The sequence below is a fragment of the Rhinolophus hipposideros genome (assembly GCF_964194185.1).
Source record: "Rhinolophus hipposideros genome assembly, chromosome: 18".
Lineage (NCBI taxonomy): Eukaryota > Metazoa > Chordata > Mammalia > Chiroptera > Rhinolophidae > Rhinolophus > Rhinolophus hipposideros.
In genome coordinates, this window is record NC_138064.1 from 47,700,851 (window position 1) to 47,719,903 (window position 19,053).

The following is a 19,053-nucleotide window of genomic DNA, read 5'->3' on the forward strand; positions in this document are numbered from 1 at the left end:
TCTGACCAGAGTCTTTCCCATCTGCAGCAGCAGCCTTTCCTGTTGTGACAATCATACCTGTTGTTAAGGTCCCAAGTGCAGAAAATGTTAGAATAAGGCTCTAGTTCCAGCAAGAAAGAATAAATTGGAATATTTCACAGCCAGTAAAATTAATGTCTTAAAATGATTTAATCTTTGTTGGGAGAAAGCTCTCCAAACAATGGTAAAATGCACTTGAATATGCTGGAATCTTTTTTAGCACTAATTTACAGAAGGCTTCTCATGCAATTAAGCTTTGAATTACCTTGGAACACATTTCATAAACATACTAACAAAGAACCTAGACAGAAGAGTTAGAACAAAGAAAGAAAATACATAGGAGGACTTATTGTCCAGACAAGAGGCTTATTGTCTGGACTTATGTCCAGACTTATTGTCCATTCATATTTACTGTTCTTCCCTGCTAGGTTCAACTATAAACCCTGGAAATAACGTAAGAGGCAACCACGGAGGACTCTGCAAGGTAGAAAAAGGAAGGTAGACTGCATAGGGACCCAGGGCTGGAGGAGCAGGTAGAGGCAGGGAACTTGTGACTCCCCACCCAACAGCACAAGATGACCCAGACCCAGCATCCTCCAACCCCCAACCCAGAACAGAAAGCTACTCAGATAGATTTATTCCCCCCTGGACTGAACAGGAATCCTGCCAAAAAGAAATGGCAATTGTAAATTCTGTATCTCAAAAAAACTATCCTTCATGAATGAAATAGAAATAAAAACATTCTCAAATGAGAAAAAACTAAAGAATCTGTCAGACCTATCATATCTTTAAAGCACAACTAAAGTGCTTCAAACAAAAAGGAAATGATAAAAGGAAACTTAAGCATCAAAGAAGACAATGGAAAGAATATGTGGATAAATCTGACTATATTGTCGTGAGTTTTCTAAATCATATTAGATTAAAAATTATACCACCACCTGATACTCAAAGACAACATTTCAAAAGTGGGAAAGTAAAGAGACCTAAATGGAAGTAAGGTTGCCATACTTCCCTGGAAGTGGTAAAACCTGGATACCACTTATAAAACTAAATATGCAATAACTGTATTACCCATCAAATGCACCCTTGGGCATTTATCCCAGAGAAGTGCCGTCCACACCAAACCTGTACATGAATGTTCATAGCAGCTTTATTTATAATAGCCAAAAACCTGGTAAGAACCCAGATGTCCTTTAATGGGTGAATAATTAAACAAACTGTAGCACATTTATATCATGGAATACTTACTCGGCAATAAAAAAGAATGAACTATCTACATACACAACAATTTGGATGAATCTCAAAGGAATTAATTACACTGAGTGAAAAAACCAAGCTCAAAATGTCACTTACTAGATGATTCTGTTTATACAAATTCTTGAAATGACAAAATCTTAGAGGTGGCAATTAGTGGTTACCAGGGATTGAGGGGAGGGGGCAAGAAGGAGGTAGGTGTGCTTAGAAAACATTTTAGAGTTACAACAAGTTTTAAATTAAGCACTTAATCTCAGAAATGTTTAACATATTAAAAATGTTTAGTCAAAATAATGCCTCATTTTGGGTGTTGATGAGTACTAAAGGTTTTGCCAAGACTATTAACTATTGGAATAAAGATCCCAGTCAGCTCTTTTATCTTTTCTTCCACTGCCCTTCAAAATTCCTAAGAATGACACAGGTAATCTGGCATTTACTCCTTCCCTCAGGATCTAGCAGAGGACATGGACAAAATTTAAGAGAGGAAGGAAAAGAAGAGCTATGGGAACAAACTATTATCGGTGACCACGGGTGATTAGTGGTACAGGGGCTGAAACTTACTGAGTCCATGCTCTAGAGCAGATATAGACATTGACAAATCTCTATCTATAGATTAGCGATGTAGACATTGTGCTAAATACTTTATAGTTGATCCCAGAACATTGGTTTGAACTGCACGGGTCCAATTATACATGAATTTTTTCATTAAATACATATAGTGCTGTAAATGTATTTTCTCCTCCTTACCATTTTAACATTTTCTTTTCTCTAGATTACTTTAAGAATACAGTATATTATAATACATATAACGTACAAAATATGTTTTGACTGCTTATGATATCAGTAAGGCTTCCAGTAACAGTAGACTATTAGCTAAATTTTGGGGAGTCGTTACACTTAGATTTTAGACTCTTAGGGGGAGGCGTCCATGCCCCTAAGCCCCTGTATTGTTCAAGCATCAACTGTAATTTCTTCAATCCTCATAACAACCCCACCATGAGTTAGATACTATAAATAAACTTTTTCTAGACAAGGAAACAACTTCAGAGAGGTTAGTAAATGTTCAGTCACTGAGCTAGTAACAGGAAAAGTAGCACTGGATTTGAATACCATCTGAATCTCCAGCCCATGACTCCCACTACCCCAAAGAGGGAGCTGCAAACACAGAGAAGAGGTAACTGAACAGATTAAGGAAAGCTTTACGGATGAAGTGAGTAAAATAACAACTCTGGAAGCATTTCACATTGAGAGGGGTACTATGAATGACAGAGGTTAGAGATGCAGCAGCAAACACACTGAAGATAAAACAGAGAAAAATCCTTAAAGGGAACTATAGCAAAAAGGATAAAGTATCTCAACATAGGCAAATGTCCTGCCCAGGGACAGACGCGTGAACAAAATTATATGATGTGAGGGGTTTGATGTCACCAAAGTAAATGTGGAATTTATTAACCTAATGACATATTAATACTTCATAAATCAGACTGCATATTATATTACACATAAATTACTAGTTTAAGGTTTAATTTTTAAAAGATGAATAATTCAAGGGAGGGGGGAAAGCATGATTTCTTAAAATCTGAGATTATTAAACATGAAAATGGTATCCCAATGCAAAATTTCTTATACATTTTTGAATTAAAAAATTCATAACTATAAATCATATAAAATATAATCATTGAATGAATTAAGATAAACATTAACAATTTAAAAGGCAAAGGTAATGAAAAGGTCTTTCCTGAAACACTGGAATAATCTTAATAATTTAAATAAATTTAAAATTTTGTGGGAAAATTATTACCCCCCTTTGTGGTTTCTGTTACCTACAAAGACATATTCTCTTGCCAATAATTTTCAGATTTTATGAGAGTATACACTGCTTTCTTGCTTTCTTGTCTATGTGTCAAGTTCATACTCAAATTCAAACAAATAAAATTAAAACGAGTGAAAAAGCAGCCAGGTAGTGGATTTTATTTTTCACAGTCAAGATTTAGACTTTGTGCGAAAAAATACCGAATAAAGTTAAAAAAAATCTGTAGTAAGTCAGTGACTTTACCTCTAAGTTTTAGTCATGATCCCATTAACATTTTTCCTCAAAATAAAATTTCTGCTTTTCAGTCCTTGGTTTAAAAATAAACAAAACTTCTTAAAATCTGAAGCATCTTGCCATCAAAGAGAATGGTATACCCTAGCTTTCATATGTTAGCAGCATATTGATACAAATTAAAGGGTTTTACTTTATTTTTGCTTAATCAATCTACCTAAGAAGCCAAAGTATATATTATTTCCCTCTAACTAGCTCTTGTCACGACTGAGCTATTCACAAAGAAAAAATGAGAACCTCCTTCTACAAAGAATATTTTTTAATTTACATCTTAAATGGGGTTGTGCAATATTTGCTTAGTTAATCTTTGCTCTGTGTACTATCATGTTCTTTGTTCTCATCCATGTAGGGGATGAGCTGATTATTTATGTCTTAACAATAGGAGTTCGTGTACCACAGTGTGGATTTTTTTTTTTTCCTTAATCTGAGAGGCAGTCACTAACAAGCTTCAGCTGGAAGTGAAGTGCTTGATGTCAAAACAGTGTGAACCTGTTCCCGGGCTAATAAACTATGTTCTTTTTGCCAACAAAAAGAAAATCAATTTACAACTGTAATTAATTTTTAACACGCTCATTACTTTTATACTGTCGTAGGTTGGTACATATGTCAATTGATTTGTGAAATAGCCTATCTTGCTTGCCCTGGAGGAGCTTTACAATCTGAAACATATTAAATTATTTAAACAAAAGAACTTAATATGTGGTATGTCAGTGTATAAGGTTTACACAATCCAATAGGCACTACACTTGATCTGATTTTGGGCCATGTGATAGTCCATGAGCATATGCCAAGAGAGTTCAAATGACGTTTTTACACACACAAAGTAGAGGTGATGAGTGCAGCAATGGAAGAGATAGGCAAATACTGCCAAAGCTGTTCAACTTAAAATCATCACCTCTGGAGATTCACCTTTGGAATTTTTATTTCCAAAAAAAGGGCAGGGAGTGGATTGTTATTCTTCAAATATGCTCAGGTAAGCAAAAAGTGGCATGTGTGTTTACACTAAAGAGAGTGCCTCTCACCTCTGGAACTTATCAGCACACAAATGCCTGTAAACTGCTAGTATCTAGAAAGACCACTTGCATGCTTAGGCAAAAGGGAAGTTATTCACTGAGTGAATCCCACGTTCAGGACCCTGTGCCAGTGACACCAAAATGAAAAGACAAGGTCTTTGACCTCAAAGAGTTCAAGGTATTGGGGAGACAAGCATAATAAAATGGTAATGACACAATATGAAAGCTATGCTAGTGATATGTACAGAGGGTGCCAAAAAAACACATACACGTTTTAAGAAAGACAAAAATACTATTAAAATTGTAATACTCAATGTATATGGATAACAAAAGATGAATACAAGTCATGTTTGACTTCTGTAATTACAAGAGGTGCTCAAAGTGGTTACCATCAGTGTCCAGACACTTCTGATTATGGTGGGACTACTGCTTGAGCAACGTTGACCAAAGTGTCCAATGTATACATTTTTTGGCGGCCCCGGTATAAATGCAATTATCTGATTATAGAGAAGAGAATGACTAAGATGGAGGGAGACAAAAATGCGGATTCATTTTGAGAAATGGCACTTGGGGTGTGGACCACGAAGCACGAGAGAGCGTTCAGCAGTGGTAGGGTCAGCACGTGTAACAATACAAAAGAAAAAACAGCTTACTATGTGTGCTTTCAGAGAAAAAACAGCTTACTATGAATGGCATATCGCATGAATGAAGGAAGTAGCAGGAAATGGGGCCAGTCTGTAAAGGGCCTTATAAGAAATGCTACAGAACATAGACTTTGTTTTGTGGACAATGTAATTCATTTAAAAAGTATAAGCAGAAAACAATTTTAATTTTTTTTTAATATTTATACTGATGAGTATGGAAAATGAATTCAAAAATGTCTGGTGACAGGGAGAGCAGTTAGGATGCTTGTGCAATAGTCTAAGAAATAATGAAGCTACAGATTTAAGGCAATGGCATTCGGGGGTGAGAGGCAAGGAATTAAGTTCAAGACACATCTGTATTTAGGAGGAAAAATAGATTGGACTTATTGAATAAATGGAGTGAAAACAAAAGGAAGGGTTCAGAAATAATTTCTCCATTTAAACTAAAATCTAGAAACCATGTGTTATCCTTATTTTTCTAGCACCTAACATTGTGCATGTCACAGAGTAGTATATGCTTGGTAAAGAATGAATGAATAAACGACTAGTTTTGAAATGTAGATAGCGCTGAGAAAAACACAGAAGACTTTAATGAGGGAGCAATTCGGTTCGAGATATGTCATATCCTAAATAAACTTAGCACGCTCAGGTATTATTGTTAGGTTGGCAGTGTGGATCCAGAGCTAGAGGATAATGGTGAGAAATACGGGATTCAGAAGATCTCAGCGATCTCAGCTTACACATCGCACTGGAAGCCAGAGAAGTAGATAAGGCAGTTCCAGGTAAACCTACTTCCCTTTCATATTCCTAACTATGTGGGCATGATTACTTTCTATTCTAAGAATTCAACTCTTTGGCACCATTCAGAGTGCCCCAGATGAGGGAGCAATTAGGTTCCATACGGACTTGGGACTGACGACCCTAATTTCTCATCTAGGGGAAAGCACAAGGACTTTCCTACAGCATCAGCTACTGAAATATGTACAGGCAGGTGAGGCCAGTCTCCACCGAAGGACTCCAATTAGTTGTGAGCTGACAAGGAATCAAGACAACTCCTCACTGGAAACAGTTCCCTTAAGCAGCAACATTTCTTTTAATTATCTTTTTATAAAAATATTTTAAAATGTAACAAGTTCTGTAAGGTAGATTTTTCCAAATCACATTTCTCCTAACCTGTTCTTATTAAAACCCCTTTTCTCAATAAACCAGTCTAGTCATAAAGCTCTATGTGAGGTGTGCATTTGCCTATGTAATCACTGTATTAACGGCACAGATTCTTAAATTGCTATGTGCAAGCACATATCCACACAAACTTTGTTTCTGTTTTTAGCAAAATATCTGTCAAATCAAATAAAATTTATTGGTGTTGAATACATTTCCTCAAAACAAAGTGAGTAAAAGGTATACATTTGGTATATTTATTAGAAGCAATACTAGGCTTTGAAAAAGGTAGTTATGAAATACTGCCTACAAAATAAGGTATCAAAGTACTAGTTATTAAAAAGTTGGAGGCCTAATTTATGCACTTTCTAATCCCTTAGGCTGTATTTTCCATGTCACCCTTCAGTAATGGTTCAATTTTTCTAGAATTCAGTAAAAATGCCTGTTGCCAGGCTGGTAAGATCCACAACGACAAAGTGGTCACATTGTAGAAATTTAACACCAGGTTTAGGGAAGACAAGAGAAGACTGGGAGTAAACATTGTTCTTTCACAAATGAAAACAAGAAAGACACCTTTTTAACCCCTGGGCAAGATAGTAAAATATCCTGTGCTTTTTATTCTTTGGTAATAATTAGCATTAGTATCCCTTACAACAAAAGTGCCGCTAAGGAAAACCATAGGGCAACTTACCTCTTTTCAAATATGACGCATCCCAAGACAGTTTTTTTACAATCTCCTGAAACAGGCACCTACCGCATAGCGGTTTGAGGGCAGGACAACTACACCAAATATAAGCAAAGGGCAGAGAATCTGACAACTAGAATCTGACAACTACACCAAGTATAAGCAAAGGTCAGTGGAAGCCACAGGCTGACTCCAGTCCTTCAGGCAGGAACTGCATTTTCCTCACTTTGTATTCTATTTACCCAGCACAGTGCCTGGGACATAGTAGGCCCTTATTAAGTGTCTCTTAGATGAAATTTTAAGCAGAGAAAGAAAAACTTAATTCCAACTGGAAAAAAAAGTAAATACTGACTTTGAATTTGAAGCTTGAATTAGATAAAAAATATTTTTCTTGTTAAACATTTCTGAATTAAATAATATTCTCCAAATCCCTTCTTTACTTTAAAAGATGAAAAATTATATAAATTTACCTATATTTGAAGAAAAATGCCAAAAATCTGTTTTGGGTTGAATAAAATGGTAGCTGCCCTCACAAGTATAGCAAAACATCTTCCTACAGCTATGGTAAATTAAAAGTTGAAGCATCTGCTTCAAAACACTCTCCTAGATAAAATAAATAAATTATCATTCTTCTTTCTGATTGATGATAAATTCATTTGGAAAATATCAAAATAATTATATATATTCTGTGTGGCTCACAAAACCAACACCTAAATGAGTAGAAAGCATAGGATTATCTAAATGCTATAATTAATGCAACCTTTATAAGAAAAGATCAAGTTCATTCATGACTAAGAAATAAAAATGATGTAACAAAAATAGTCCAAATATAGTCCAACATATAGCATCACAATGAAAGTTCAACAGCACAGAAATTACAAATGGAAATGTATATTTTTGGAAAAAATATATTTGTACATTATACTTTGCTCCAAAATGCTTTTTATACTGTTTTGAAATGAAAATAAATTTATGAGGACATTTAAATTTAATTTTTCCTTATTAAATTATGTACAACTAAATATGAAGCCATTCAGAAACTAGAAATTAATTACTAAAAAATGCAACCTGTCGTGCTCGCTTCGGCAGCACATATACTAAAAATGCAACCTTTCAATAGGATAAAGAACTATTTTCTAATGTTCCTTTTATTATCTTTCAGCTAATTTTAAATATTAATTCAGAGTGCACTTTCTTATAATATAGTTATATAACTATATTAAACCTTTTAAAATGTAGACTTACAGTGAATTACCTTCAAAGCTAATTTTTCAAAATGCTAACTGATCAAATAAGATCAATGGTAATATGTGATATAAATACGTAAGTAATTACATGTCCCTAATTTTTTAAAGATAATTCTCCTTTTAAAAGTCACTTTAGAAACCTATAGCAATAATTGTAGAAATAAACCATTCACTGATTTTATCATCTGTGAAAAGATAAAGCATTATGATTTAATATTTTAAACTAAGTGATACACCTGATGACAGTCTTGAAGAACTGTACTTCTACTACCTTCATCTACTAACTAAAGACTACAGAGGGGTGGGCAAGGATAAGTAAAGAGAAGATACAGAAATATCAAAAGATGAAATAGAGCATTCAAAGATTTCCAAATTAATCATTTTTCTTCAAGGAAAAAAAGCAAAAACGTTTAACCTGCTTTTAATATATCGTATTTTGCCGTGTATAATGTGCATTTTGCACAAATTTGTGAGGGAAAAATAAGGATGCACATTATACATGGGTAGTACTCATTCCATATCTATATAAATGTTTTTAATTTTGTTATTTATGCTTATAGTTAAAAGTGTAACTCTAGAAATCAATAACCATATCTGTATACAAAATAATACCCAGGAATACGAGAATCAGTTTGGTTGAACTTGCGACGATGAAGAGTTCTTGGCTTTCTATGATGTATAAATATGGTAAATTTGTTATTGGTATATAAAATTTCTTGTACCTTGTAGCTGTTCTTGTGTTTTGTAATTATTTGCTACCTAAAATTTCTTGTACTATAATATGTTAAAAAATAAATGCTAAAATTCCTTTATAATACAAACAACAAGTACCCAAATGTTAACAAATAAAAATTTGAATTAAAAAATTCAAATGAAAGATTTTTTTTCCCCTGAAAGTTTAGGCCAAAAACATGGGTGCACATTATACATGGGAGCGCATTACACCTGGCAGCGCATTAATACACGGCAAAATTCAGTAATTCCGGGGGGGGAAAAAAACTACAATTCAATACTAGTATTTCTTTTAAAGATGATAAATGGTCTTTAATAACATATCTGATAAAACTGTTTTGAAAATAGTAAATTTTATCATTTCCTGCATGTAAATGGTATAGTTTATCTATTCTATCTATGCTGAGAGGGGAGGAAAAAATGAAAAGACCAGGATCAATGCTTTGTCATTCACAAAGTTCAGATATACATTGGACTACATTTACTTTATTTGAAAAGTTTTAAAATGACCTATAATCATGACTGTAACATTGTAGTAAATTGGATAAGGCTAAAATTATCTTACCAGTCTAAGAAAAATTTAAAAATCACATGTCAATTCAATGAATGTGCATTAATCTAATATAAAATAGCAAATATACTAATATTCTTTTATTTATGAGACTAAAAGTTTAATGAGTAGAATTTCATCTAAAATTTAATAAAGAATACAGAAATTCAGAATACCAACTACAATATAATACTATTACTAATACTATTATGAATTTATTATTCTCAATTGGAATTTTATTAACTTTAAAGATTCCTTAAACTACTGTTTTTATAACTTTATTACATAATAGATTTAGTGAAATGCAATGGAAATAAACTTTTGGTTCAAGAGAATTTTGAACATATATATGCCACATTTGATCAATTTATTATATGTGAAAAATTATATATTATGTATCTGGTAAATCAAGCTGTAAAGTAGTACATTACTAAACTCTTAAAATAATTGCATATAAAAAATACAAAAAATAATTATCGCATGCAGACACATTACAGCCAATAAAAAGAAATTTACTTCCAGATGGAAAATTTTATGTGACACAATTCCTAATCAATTTTATTTACATTTTCATGAAAGTGTGTACAGTGTACAAATGTACATCATTAAACATCTTCAGGTAATTGTTTTTGAATGAACCAATGTATTAAATTAACAAACAACTTTCTCTAAATATCAAAGACAATATTAACAAGTAAAAGGTGTTTCCTAGTTCATCTTAAAACTAGATGCAACAATATCGCCATCTAGTGCTCATATCAAATAAGCACTTCCAATACAAATGTCATACTTTTGTTTTTCACTTAAGAAATTAAGTATGCACAGGTTAAATACAAATTGTCATTCCTATGAGCAAGAAGATAGTTTTGATGGATGAATAAAAGAGGAAAAACAGAAAAGGTCACTGGGAGTCAATGGGAAGAAAAAGAAAATAAGGCGTGTGGGAGAAATACCCTTCCTTTGGATGTGATTTCTGCCACATTTTGTTCTTAAATACAGTAAATATGTTCTTGTTTGTTATGAATATTTCCCTGACCAATCAAAAGTAATGGTCAGCTCCTTAGGGTTGGTTGCATCACTCCTTTGTAGTGCGCCACCCTTAATATCCCAAATGGGAATCGACTGAGATCAAGTCCTAAGTGATGTGTCATCAAGTGAATACAAACTCAGTAGAGCCATGTGTTAAATATACAAACTGATTCTGATACTGCTAATGAGAAGAGAAAGAATAAAACGTTGTTTTAAGTTGTTAAGGTTGAAAAGAATTTAACTTTCACAAAAAATAAAGACACATCTTGGGCCGAATTGTTTCTTAATTACAACATTACAAACATTGTTGAATACAAAGACAGGTGACATTATTCATCTATAATCAAAGCCTGCTGCTCGGAAAGTCTTCTTCAAGTCTGGAAGCTACCAGTGATTTGCTATGTGGCCTTGCACAGATCTCTTAGGCATTCTGACCTCAGTTCCTTCTCTTTAAAGATTAACTTAGTATGTGGCAAGACTTTATAAAATGCAAAATGTTCCGCCGATGTTAGGTACGACATGTAAGGTACCAACAAGCAAGGTGCAGTGGGTGGTGGCAGCAGTATTACTACTATAGATGACACTGCAGTGACTGCTACCACTACCACAATACAATCCCATCCTCTACAACTAAAGCAGTGTGACAGTTCCCAAATGTGCCTTGCATTTTCCTAGTCCTATCCTTTTGGTCAGATTATCCTCCCCACATAAATCTCTTGTCTGATTAAACCCCATCCATTGGAAATAAGATGTCAGCTAATTTTATCTATTATTTTTCCTTTCATTTACCCATTTTCTCATTTCTCTACAATAAAAATGAATCACTTATTTAATTAGAAATATTTAAAGAAAAATAAAATCCTACTTATTCACCACAGGCCAGCTCCATTTTTCACCTGTCTGTGAAGTCATCTCTCTCTCTCTCATCCTGTCCAATCCAGAAGTGATCTCTCTCTGCCCGAAACTTCTCAGCAGCACTAACTAGCATGCATTTCCAGCCTTACGATGTAATTTTTATGTACATGTTTTATCCCCCCAGAATAAATTATAAGATCTCTGAAAGGAAAAAACATTTATTATCCTTCTTTGTGTCCCCCAGGAAGGTAATTTTCAGGTAACTGGGAAGTATAATTACATGTGATACAAATATTAGGTGGGTGCAAAAGTAACTGCGGTTTAAAAGGTTAAAAATAATTGCAAAAAACACAATTACTTTTGCACCAACCTAATACCTTCCTCCTCTGTTTAGAAGTACCTCACTTCCCTAGGCTTTAGTTCTCAGAGATTTACATGCTGTGTCATATGGGCAATGTCATTTATCCTCTCTGAGGCTCAATTCCTTATAATAAAGATCGCAATACCTATTTCATAGTTATTGCAACAGCTAAAATCGAACAAAAAACTCATGTATTATATGTAGAAAGCTGTTAATACAATGTAAAGTTTGATTAAAAATTACTTTCAGACAAAGCATTTTTAAAACATATATAGGGAAAAAATCCCCATAATACAGATTAACTCTGAATTATGTAGATTTTTAATATTGGCATTAGGGCTACCAATCTACCTACCTATTTAGTTAGTTATATGCATAGTCTAATACCCGACTAGATTAAAATGCAGAAAGGCAGACAAAATTTTCTATAAATACTGACATAAAAATTATCTAAATTCAATTTAAACAGAGAACATGTATTTTTGGTTCTCAAGGACTTCTTTAAATGAAGAATTAGAAGTTACCACCAACACACATTAGATTACAAAGTCTAACATCCACTCGGACCAAATTTATTTTCAGTCGATTAAAATTTAAATGTCATTATTTACATATTTCTCAATCTAAAAACTTATACATAAAATACTGCAACATCTCAGGTGACTTTCCTTTTCAATAAATAATAGTCGTTATCATTTGCTTTTTCTTCTATCCATTCATACCACGTGCTAAGTATTGTTTTTCTGGACCATTTAAGAAATCGACTATATTTTTAATAAATAGGTTTTTCTTAAAATGGCAACTAAAAAAGAAACCTTAACTTTATTAAATACGTCCTAGTTCCTATTTTTATGCTACTGCTGCCATCTAGTGAAAATTTTGAGAACTCACTCATTCTGGAAAATAGATTACTTTTTTAAAAAATGCATACTGCCAACCGGCAAGGTATACACTCATATATATATGAGGAATAAGGATAATAAGATTACTTCTTTGTAAATAATTTTTAAAATTTTGTTTTCATTAAATTATATTTCTATATTACAATTCATCAATTTAATCATGAAGCCTGTTTATTCAACAATTATAATCATTTAATTTTAAAATTCTTGTTAAAAAAAGAAAAAAAGAACATCAAGCTATTTTTATCAAGTTATACCTGTAAATATATGTAAATTCAGTGATACCCTCAAAGACTCTATACTTGGAATTTTCAATTACTTACCAAGGGACACTGTTCATTATATAGCTAAAACACTAACATGCTGACCAAAACTCTAAATGCCTGGAACTCTACCAGCTATACTACCTGAAAAATTTCATGAAGATAAAGATGATAGATAATAACCTATCATTAAGCTTACCTGGGAAAATATATTTGCTGTTGGAGCAACTCTGCTGTCCACAATACTATATAATATTGCTAATAATCTATCCAGTGGAAACAGTTTTGGTCCAAGGAGATGATTGCTTGTCTGTAAGAAAAAAGAACATGGATTTTCTTCTTACAGCAGAGAACTCACTTTCTGCGCTATAAATTCCCAGTAACAATATACTTACACTCTACTGTTCCCCAAAGATGCTAACAAACCCAACTTGCAGTACCTGATGTAATCACGATTTATCACGTAACATTTTCTTCAAGATTTTATGATTTATCAACAAATATTAATTAAAGAATTCACAAGTCACTCAGCCTAGTCCTAAACATCACCCCTATTTTGCTATTGTAAACAGACGGTAAGTGTCTTAGCTAAGTCATTTGTCAAGATAGTACATAACCAAGACCAGGGTCTAGGTCCTAACTCCTAGCCTAGAACTTACTACTTCTCACCATTCCTCTTTGTGCCACAGGCTGGAAAATGTGTTTATTCATCATTAACAGTTCAAGAAAGATCAATTGTAGTGAATACTAGCTTAGAAAACTAATAAAATGTTTTATAATTTGTGACTAAGCTGTTGGCCCAAATCAATGTAAAATTCATAAAAAGTTTAGACTGTAAAATATTCATAGTGATATACAAAGTCATACAGTACAATTACTTGTCACTAGAAAACTGCAGTGCTCAAGGTCTACTCTGTTAGATGATTTTACAGCAATGTAAGAATTTAAGTACTCGATACTAGCAAACAGCAAATAAAATGGGAAGGTATATTTACGTGCATGGGAATAACTATTTCTTTAAAGAAGAATGACTAAAGAAAAATACCTGCTCAGAATTATAAAAGTATTTACCTCAGCTATTTATATCTAAAAGATAGTTTAGAAATCATGTTTCCAAGTCTTAAATTTTATATGCTTTTCTGATTAAATAGTTCAAACATTTACAGAAGTTAACATAATAAATATCAATGACCCCACCAACAAATTTTATCAAACCCTAACATTACGCAATATGTCCAAAGAAATAAAACATTAAATCACGTTACAGATAAGCTGAAGCTCCCTTGCACTCCTCTCACTTCCCACGCTCCCCATCCCTCCCTAGAAGAAACCACTATCCAGAATTTGGTGTTTTTACTACTTTCATGAGGTTTTTATACTATATACGTATCCATAAACAATATACAGCATTGTTTGATCTAAAATTTTACATAAATAATATCACTTTTGGACATAGCACTCTACCGAATGGTTTTCCTTCGACGTTTTTGAGATTTATCATATTGACACATATAGGTCTAGTCCATCTTTAAACTATACCAAAGAATTCCATTTTATGACAAATCACTATCTACTTTTAAAAATTCATCACTATCACAAATAATATTGTGATGGACAATCCAGTTACATTTTTCCATGTGCACATGTGTGAGTTTCTCTCAGTGGGGTTGCTAAATTAAAATATAGGGCACAGACAATGCTATGTGTTTACCAACACTGTCTCTTCTTGGGACACAGGGGGACTACATTTCTCAGTCTCTCCTGCAGTTAAACGGAGGTCATACAATTGTGTTCTGGCCAATGGGATATGGGTGAAAGTGATGTAAGCTACTTCTAAGTCTGGCCTGCAAACCACTGGATCATTTAGTTTTCTTTCTCTTTGGTGGTAACTTTGGAGGCCACCATGTTTTTCACTTGACACAAGATGAAAGAATGCCACCCAACTCATATTCAATTGTGTCACGGGCAATATATAAACCTTTGATATGTTAAGCTACTGAGGGTTAGAGGGTTTATTTTTTTTACTGCAGCACACCTCAGCCTACCTTGACCAATACAAAGTATATTCACATATTAACTTTATTAGCTATTGCCAACCTGCAGAATATTCAGGCTCTCATTCTTCCACATTATCACCAACACTTGGAATCATCAGACATTTTTTTCAGTTTTGCCAATCTGAGAGTGTGAAATACCTCACTGCTGTTTAAAGCTGCATTTCTCTCATTAGTGAACGCAGCTGATAATCATGTCATGTTTGTTAGACACTCAAGTTCCTTTTTGTATCGTTTACCCATTTATTGATTGGATTTTGGCTGTTTTCTTGTTGGTTTGTATGAGTCTTTAAAAACTAGATACTAATCATTTGTCGGTGGCATGAGTTCAAGAACAGTGGTTAACATCATGGGGGGATTTGCAGTCAGACGATCCTGGAATGGGATGCTAGTTCTACCGCACTATGTAATCTTGGGCAAGTTATAAAATTTCTCTTTAATACTCCAGTATATCCTCATCTAGAAATGAGGACAAGATTAACCACATTCATTAGATCACTGTGAGAATTAAATGAGATCATGTGCAGAGCTTAACAGTGTTTGGCTCATAGGTGCTCACAGCTTTCAGTATTATCATCATGATACCGTGTTTCCCCGAAAATAAGACCAGGTCTTATATTAAGTTTTGCTCCAAAAGACGCATTAGGGCTTATGTTCAGGGGATGTCATCCTGAAAACTCATTCTGGGGCTTATTTTCCGTTAGGTCTTCTTTTTTTTTCGGGGAAACAGGGTACAATTTATTTATGTGTTTTTTTCTTTTCTAGACAAATGCCTTGAAAACAATATTTTACTCATCTTTTTATCCTTAGCACTTGGGATTGTTAGTTAAATAAGTGGACAAATCGATAATGAATGAATGAATACAATAGTGTTAGAGAAAAGAAAAAAAATAAGTCAAATGTTGAGATAGCTAAATGCTTTTGGTGTCCCTGCCCTCATTATCACTTAGAAGTAACTTGAGGTTAGTAAAAATCAGCTAAATTTCTGAAGTGCTGGGAATAATGTGGGAGGCAATTCAGGTTGAGAATTACACTGTGAAAGCTGCTGATGCTTTTTTAATTTTCACTTTTGTTTTTATTTTGTGATTAAAAAACACGTTTCCAATTTAAAATTAAAGTGTCCTAGTGGCATGCAGGGCATATGGCATTTATTTTCTTCACTGAACTGTGTGTGTTATAAATGAAAAATGGCTTCCTACCTAGAGAGGAAGGCAAAGTCTGAGAAATACCTCACTAGATTCACTACAGGTCATTAGAAAGAATGAAGAAGGCCTATAAGAATGGAAGAGAGAATCAAAAACGGAAACCAAGTGAAATAATTTTTGAGGGGGTGGAACGGAATCAAAATTGGTGTGGTCAAGAAAATTAGAGACACGAACATAAACTTAAGAGTTATGAATATTTACATCAGCAAAACAAGTTAAAAGTTGCCTTTGGGGAATGAGGCTAAGGGTGAGGAGAGGAAAAGGACATGCTTTTCCACATAAAATAATTGGCAAGTAATCTGGTACCATACACATGCATTAATTGAACTAAAAAGGAAAATCTTAAAAAAAAAAATCAGTGTCAGCTGAGGACACACAGAGAAAAAGAATCGTACAACTGAAGATATATTAATAGATTTAAGACAACTGTTGCGATAATTATTTATGTGGTTTGCTTTTTAATGTTTGATGCCTGATTAACTGAGAGCTTTGTGAGGGCGAAGACAATGACCATTTTGTTCTCCACTCTATCTGTAGCATCTAGCACAGTGTTTGGCACAAAGCAAGCATTCAATCAAGATTTTAGGAAGAGAGGGGGAAAAATATATAAAAACTGGTAAGTGTACACAGGGAGCTTTCAGTTAAGCTCAGATTTTAGAACATGAACCAAAGACAAAAGAGACTACTATAAAAGTCTAATCTGTAAGAATAACATCAGAAGAACTAGAATTCATCTAGAACTAGAGACAGCTTCCTGATGTCTTTGCTCAGACAGTTTCCTGTCAACACAGTCCTTTTCCTAGACTTGTACAACGCCACCCATTCCACAAGGACGGTCTACAGTGCCAGTCCTTTCCCAGTCCTCACTCATCTTCGTCACTCAGATTATCTCCCTCCTCAAATTTCTTAAATGCTTTCCCGTCTAAAGGATAAAATTCTTAGCTTTATGTTCATACCTTAATTTTCTTCATTCATTCATTCATTCCATTTATTTATTTGTTCAATCAATACCCATCAAACATGGCCAAGTGCTGAGATACGGAGCTGAACAGATGGGCCTCCTTTCCTTCGGAACTGGTGAGTGAGGCAATTCCTCCACAATTTGGCCTCAAGGGACTTTTCTCTGAAACTCACCACACACTCCAGCCAACTATATTTCATTATTTCTTTTATATGCCCTACATTTTCTCACGTCTGCTTCTTGGCTTAAATCATTTCAACTGAAATGTCTTCCTCTCCCAACTTTGCATGTCTAATCCTCACCAATCTTGAGAGCCCACTCAAATGCAAGCCCTACCACAAATTCTTACCTGACCAATCCAGGTATAAGTACTCTCTCCTACCAATCCTTTATGACCCAAAGCACCCACACTTGAAAGAAAGAGGGTACAAAGTCAACAATCTGGCTATGGTGGAAGGCCTAATCAGACATGTCTCAGTGAAAGGGCATACCAGAAAGATCTTTTCAACCCAAGCAAATGGTTTTGTTAAGGGATTTCCCCTTCCAAACTCGGACATTGTGTGAAGAGAGGAAAAAAGTCTTCCCTGAGAATTTTAACTAAAGCTAGGGCTAACAATGATGTGGGGGCAGAATTCAATCTTTGTGATCTGAAAATCCACATAAGAGAATTGAACTTCAAATGATCCCAGGTTACTAGTGTTCTAGTGCCTGCACAGAAGTCAACGGAAGACCTTTCTAAAGGAACACACCTCAGGCCTCAAAATTCCATAGATTAAGTTGAGCAAACAACTAAAAATAATAAAATGTTCAGGAAACAAGGCATCTGTGCACAATACAGTAAAAACAGAAAATGTGGAATTAGACCAACAAGGACTTCTAATATCGGAATATAAGATAAAGCATATAAAATAGGTACTTTTATATTAAAGAAAAATATGACTAGAAAAAGTACAAAAGTGAACAGATAAACTTGAAACAAAGTGATAAAATTTCTAAAAATTATAAATAAGATTACTGAAATTACAAAGCTTATGTAAACAGGAGAACAGACAAAGCTGAAGAGAAAAATCTCATCATAGAACTGAAGAAATTACCCAAAATATAGCACACAGAAACCAAAGGGAATGAAGAATGAGAGCGCGTTAAGAGACAAAGAGGGCAGAGTGAGAAGACGTATCGTGTCTCATCAGTATCTCAGGAAGACATGGTAGAGAGAATGGAGGAGAGGCAATATTTGAAAATATTCTCATTTCTGAGAATTTATCAGAAATGAATAAAGACATCATTATTCAAACTCAGGAAGCAAAATTAATTCCACGTAAAAAGAAATCCAATCTCACACACACCACACCACACGAAAGGAAAAGGAGAAAACTTAAAAGCAGCTTCTTCTTTTTCAGTAGAAACAATAAAGCTAGGAGACAGTAAGACAATGTCTTCAAAGTCCTAAAACACTTAATTTAGAAGTGTGCAATGAGCAAAACCACTTTTAAGAATGAGAGCGAGAAACAAATCACAGCTTCTGTAATGCAAAGTTTATAGTTCAAACTTCTCCATCTTCTGCCAAAAAAAGCAGCAGTGGCTTAGATATACGAAATGGAACAAAGGCTCCTTTCAACTTCCCGCCCCAAACCCCCATGTTCAAAGGTACTCAGTTTCTCCAATTCCTGAGCTTCTGCAGATTTCTCAGGTCAAATCAGCTTGCTGGAGAGGTTGCAGCCTCTGGTCTGCTGAGTGACCTGTCCATAGTAGCTGCATATCCAGCTACTATGCAAGTCCAAATTTTCTGGGTCCCGCATCTGCTTAATCCTTTATATGTTTACCTCTTTTATTTCTTCAACATCATTTTTGTGGGTGTTTCCAAGGGGGAAAAAAGGAAAATTAGCTGTGCTTAATTACAATTCCAGGGTGAACTTTTTCACCTGTACTAAAAAGACTTGTCAGCTTCCTTTTACCTCTAGTACCAGCTCACCTAAATATGCCTTCAATCACTGTATACAACATAACGAAATACT

The 19,053-nt window shown here is 34.2% G+C and overlaps 1 protein-coding gene across 1 annotated transcript in view; it reads right to left on the reverse strand.

The window, feature by feature from the left end:
• The window catches only part of ORC5 (origin recognition complex subunit 5), an 82,177-nt gene that overhangs the window by 21,120 nt on the left and 42,004 nt on the right, over positions 1-19,053 (reverse strand). The window contains exon 12 of the mRNA XM_081079346.1: positions 13,018-13,128. Coding sequence (XP_080935472.1) covers positions 13,018-13,128 — 111 coding nt within the window. The remainder of the gene's footprint in view (positions 1-13,017; positions 13,129-19,053) is intronic.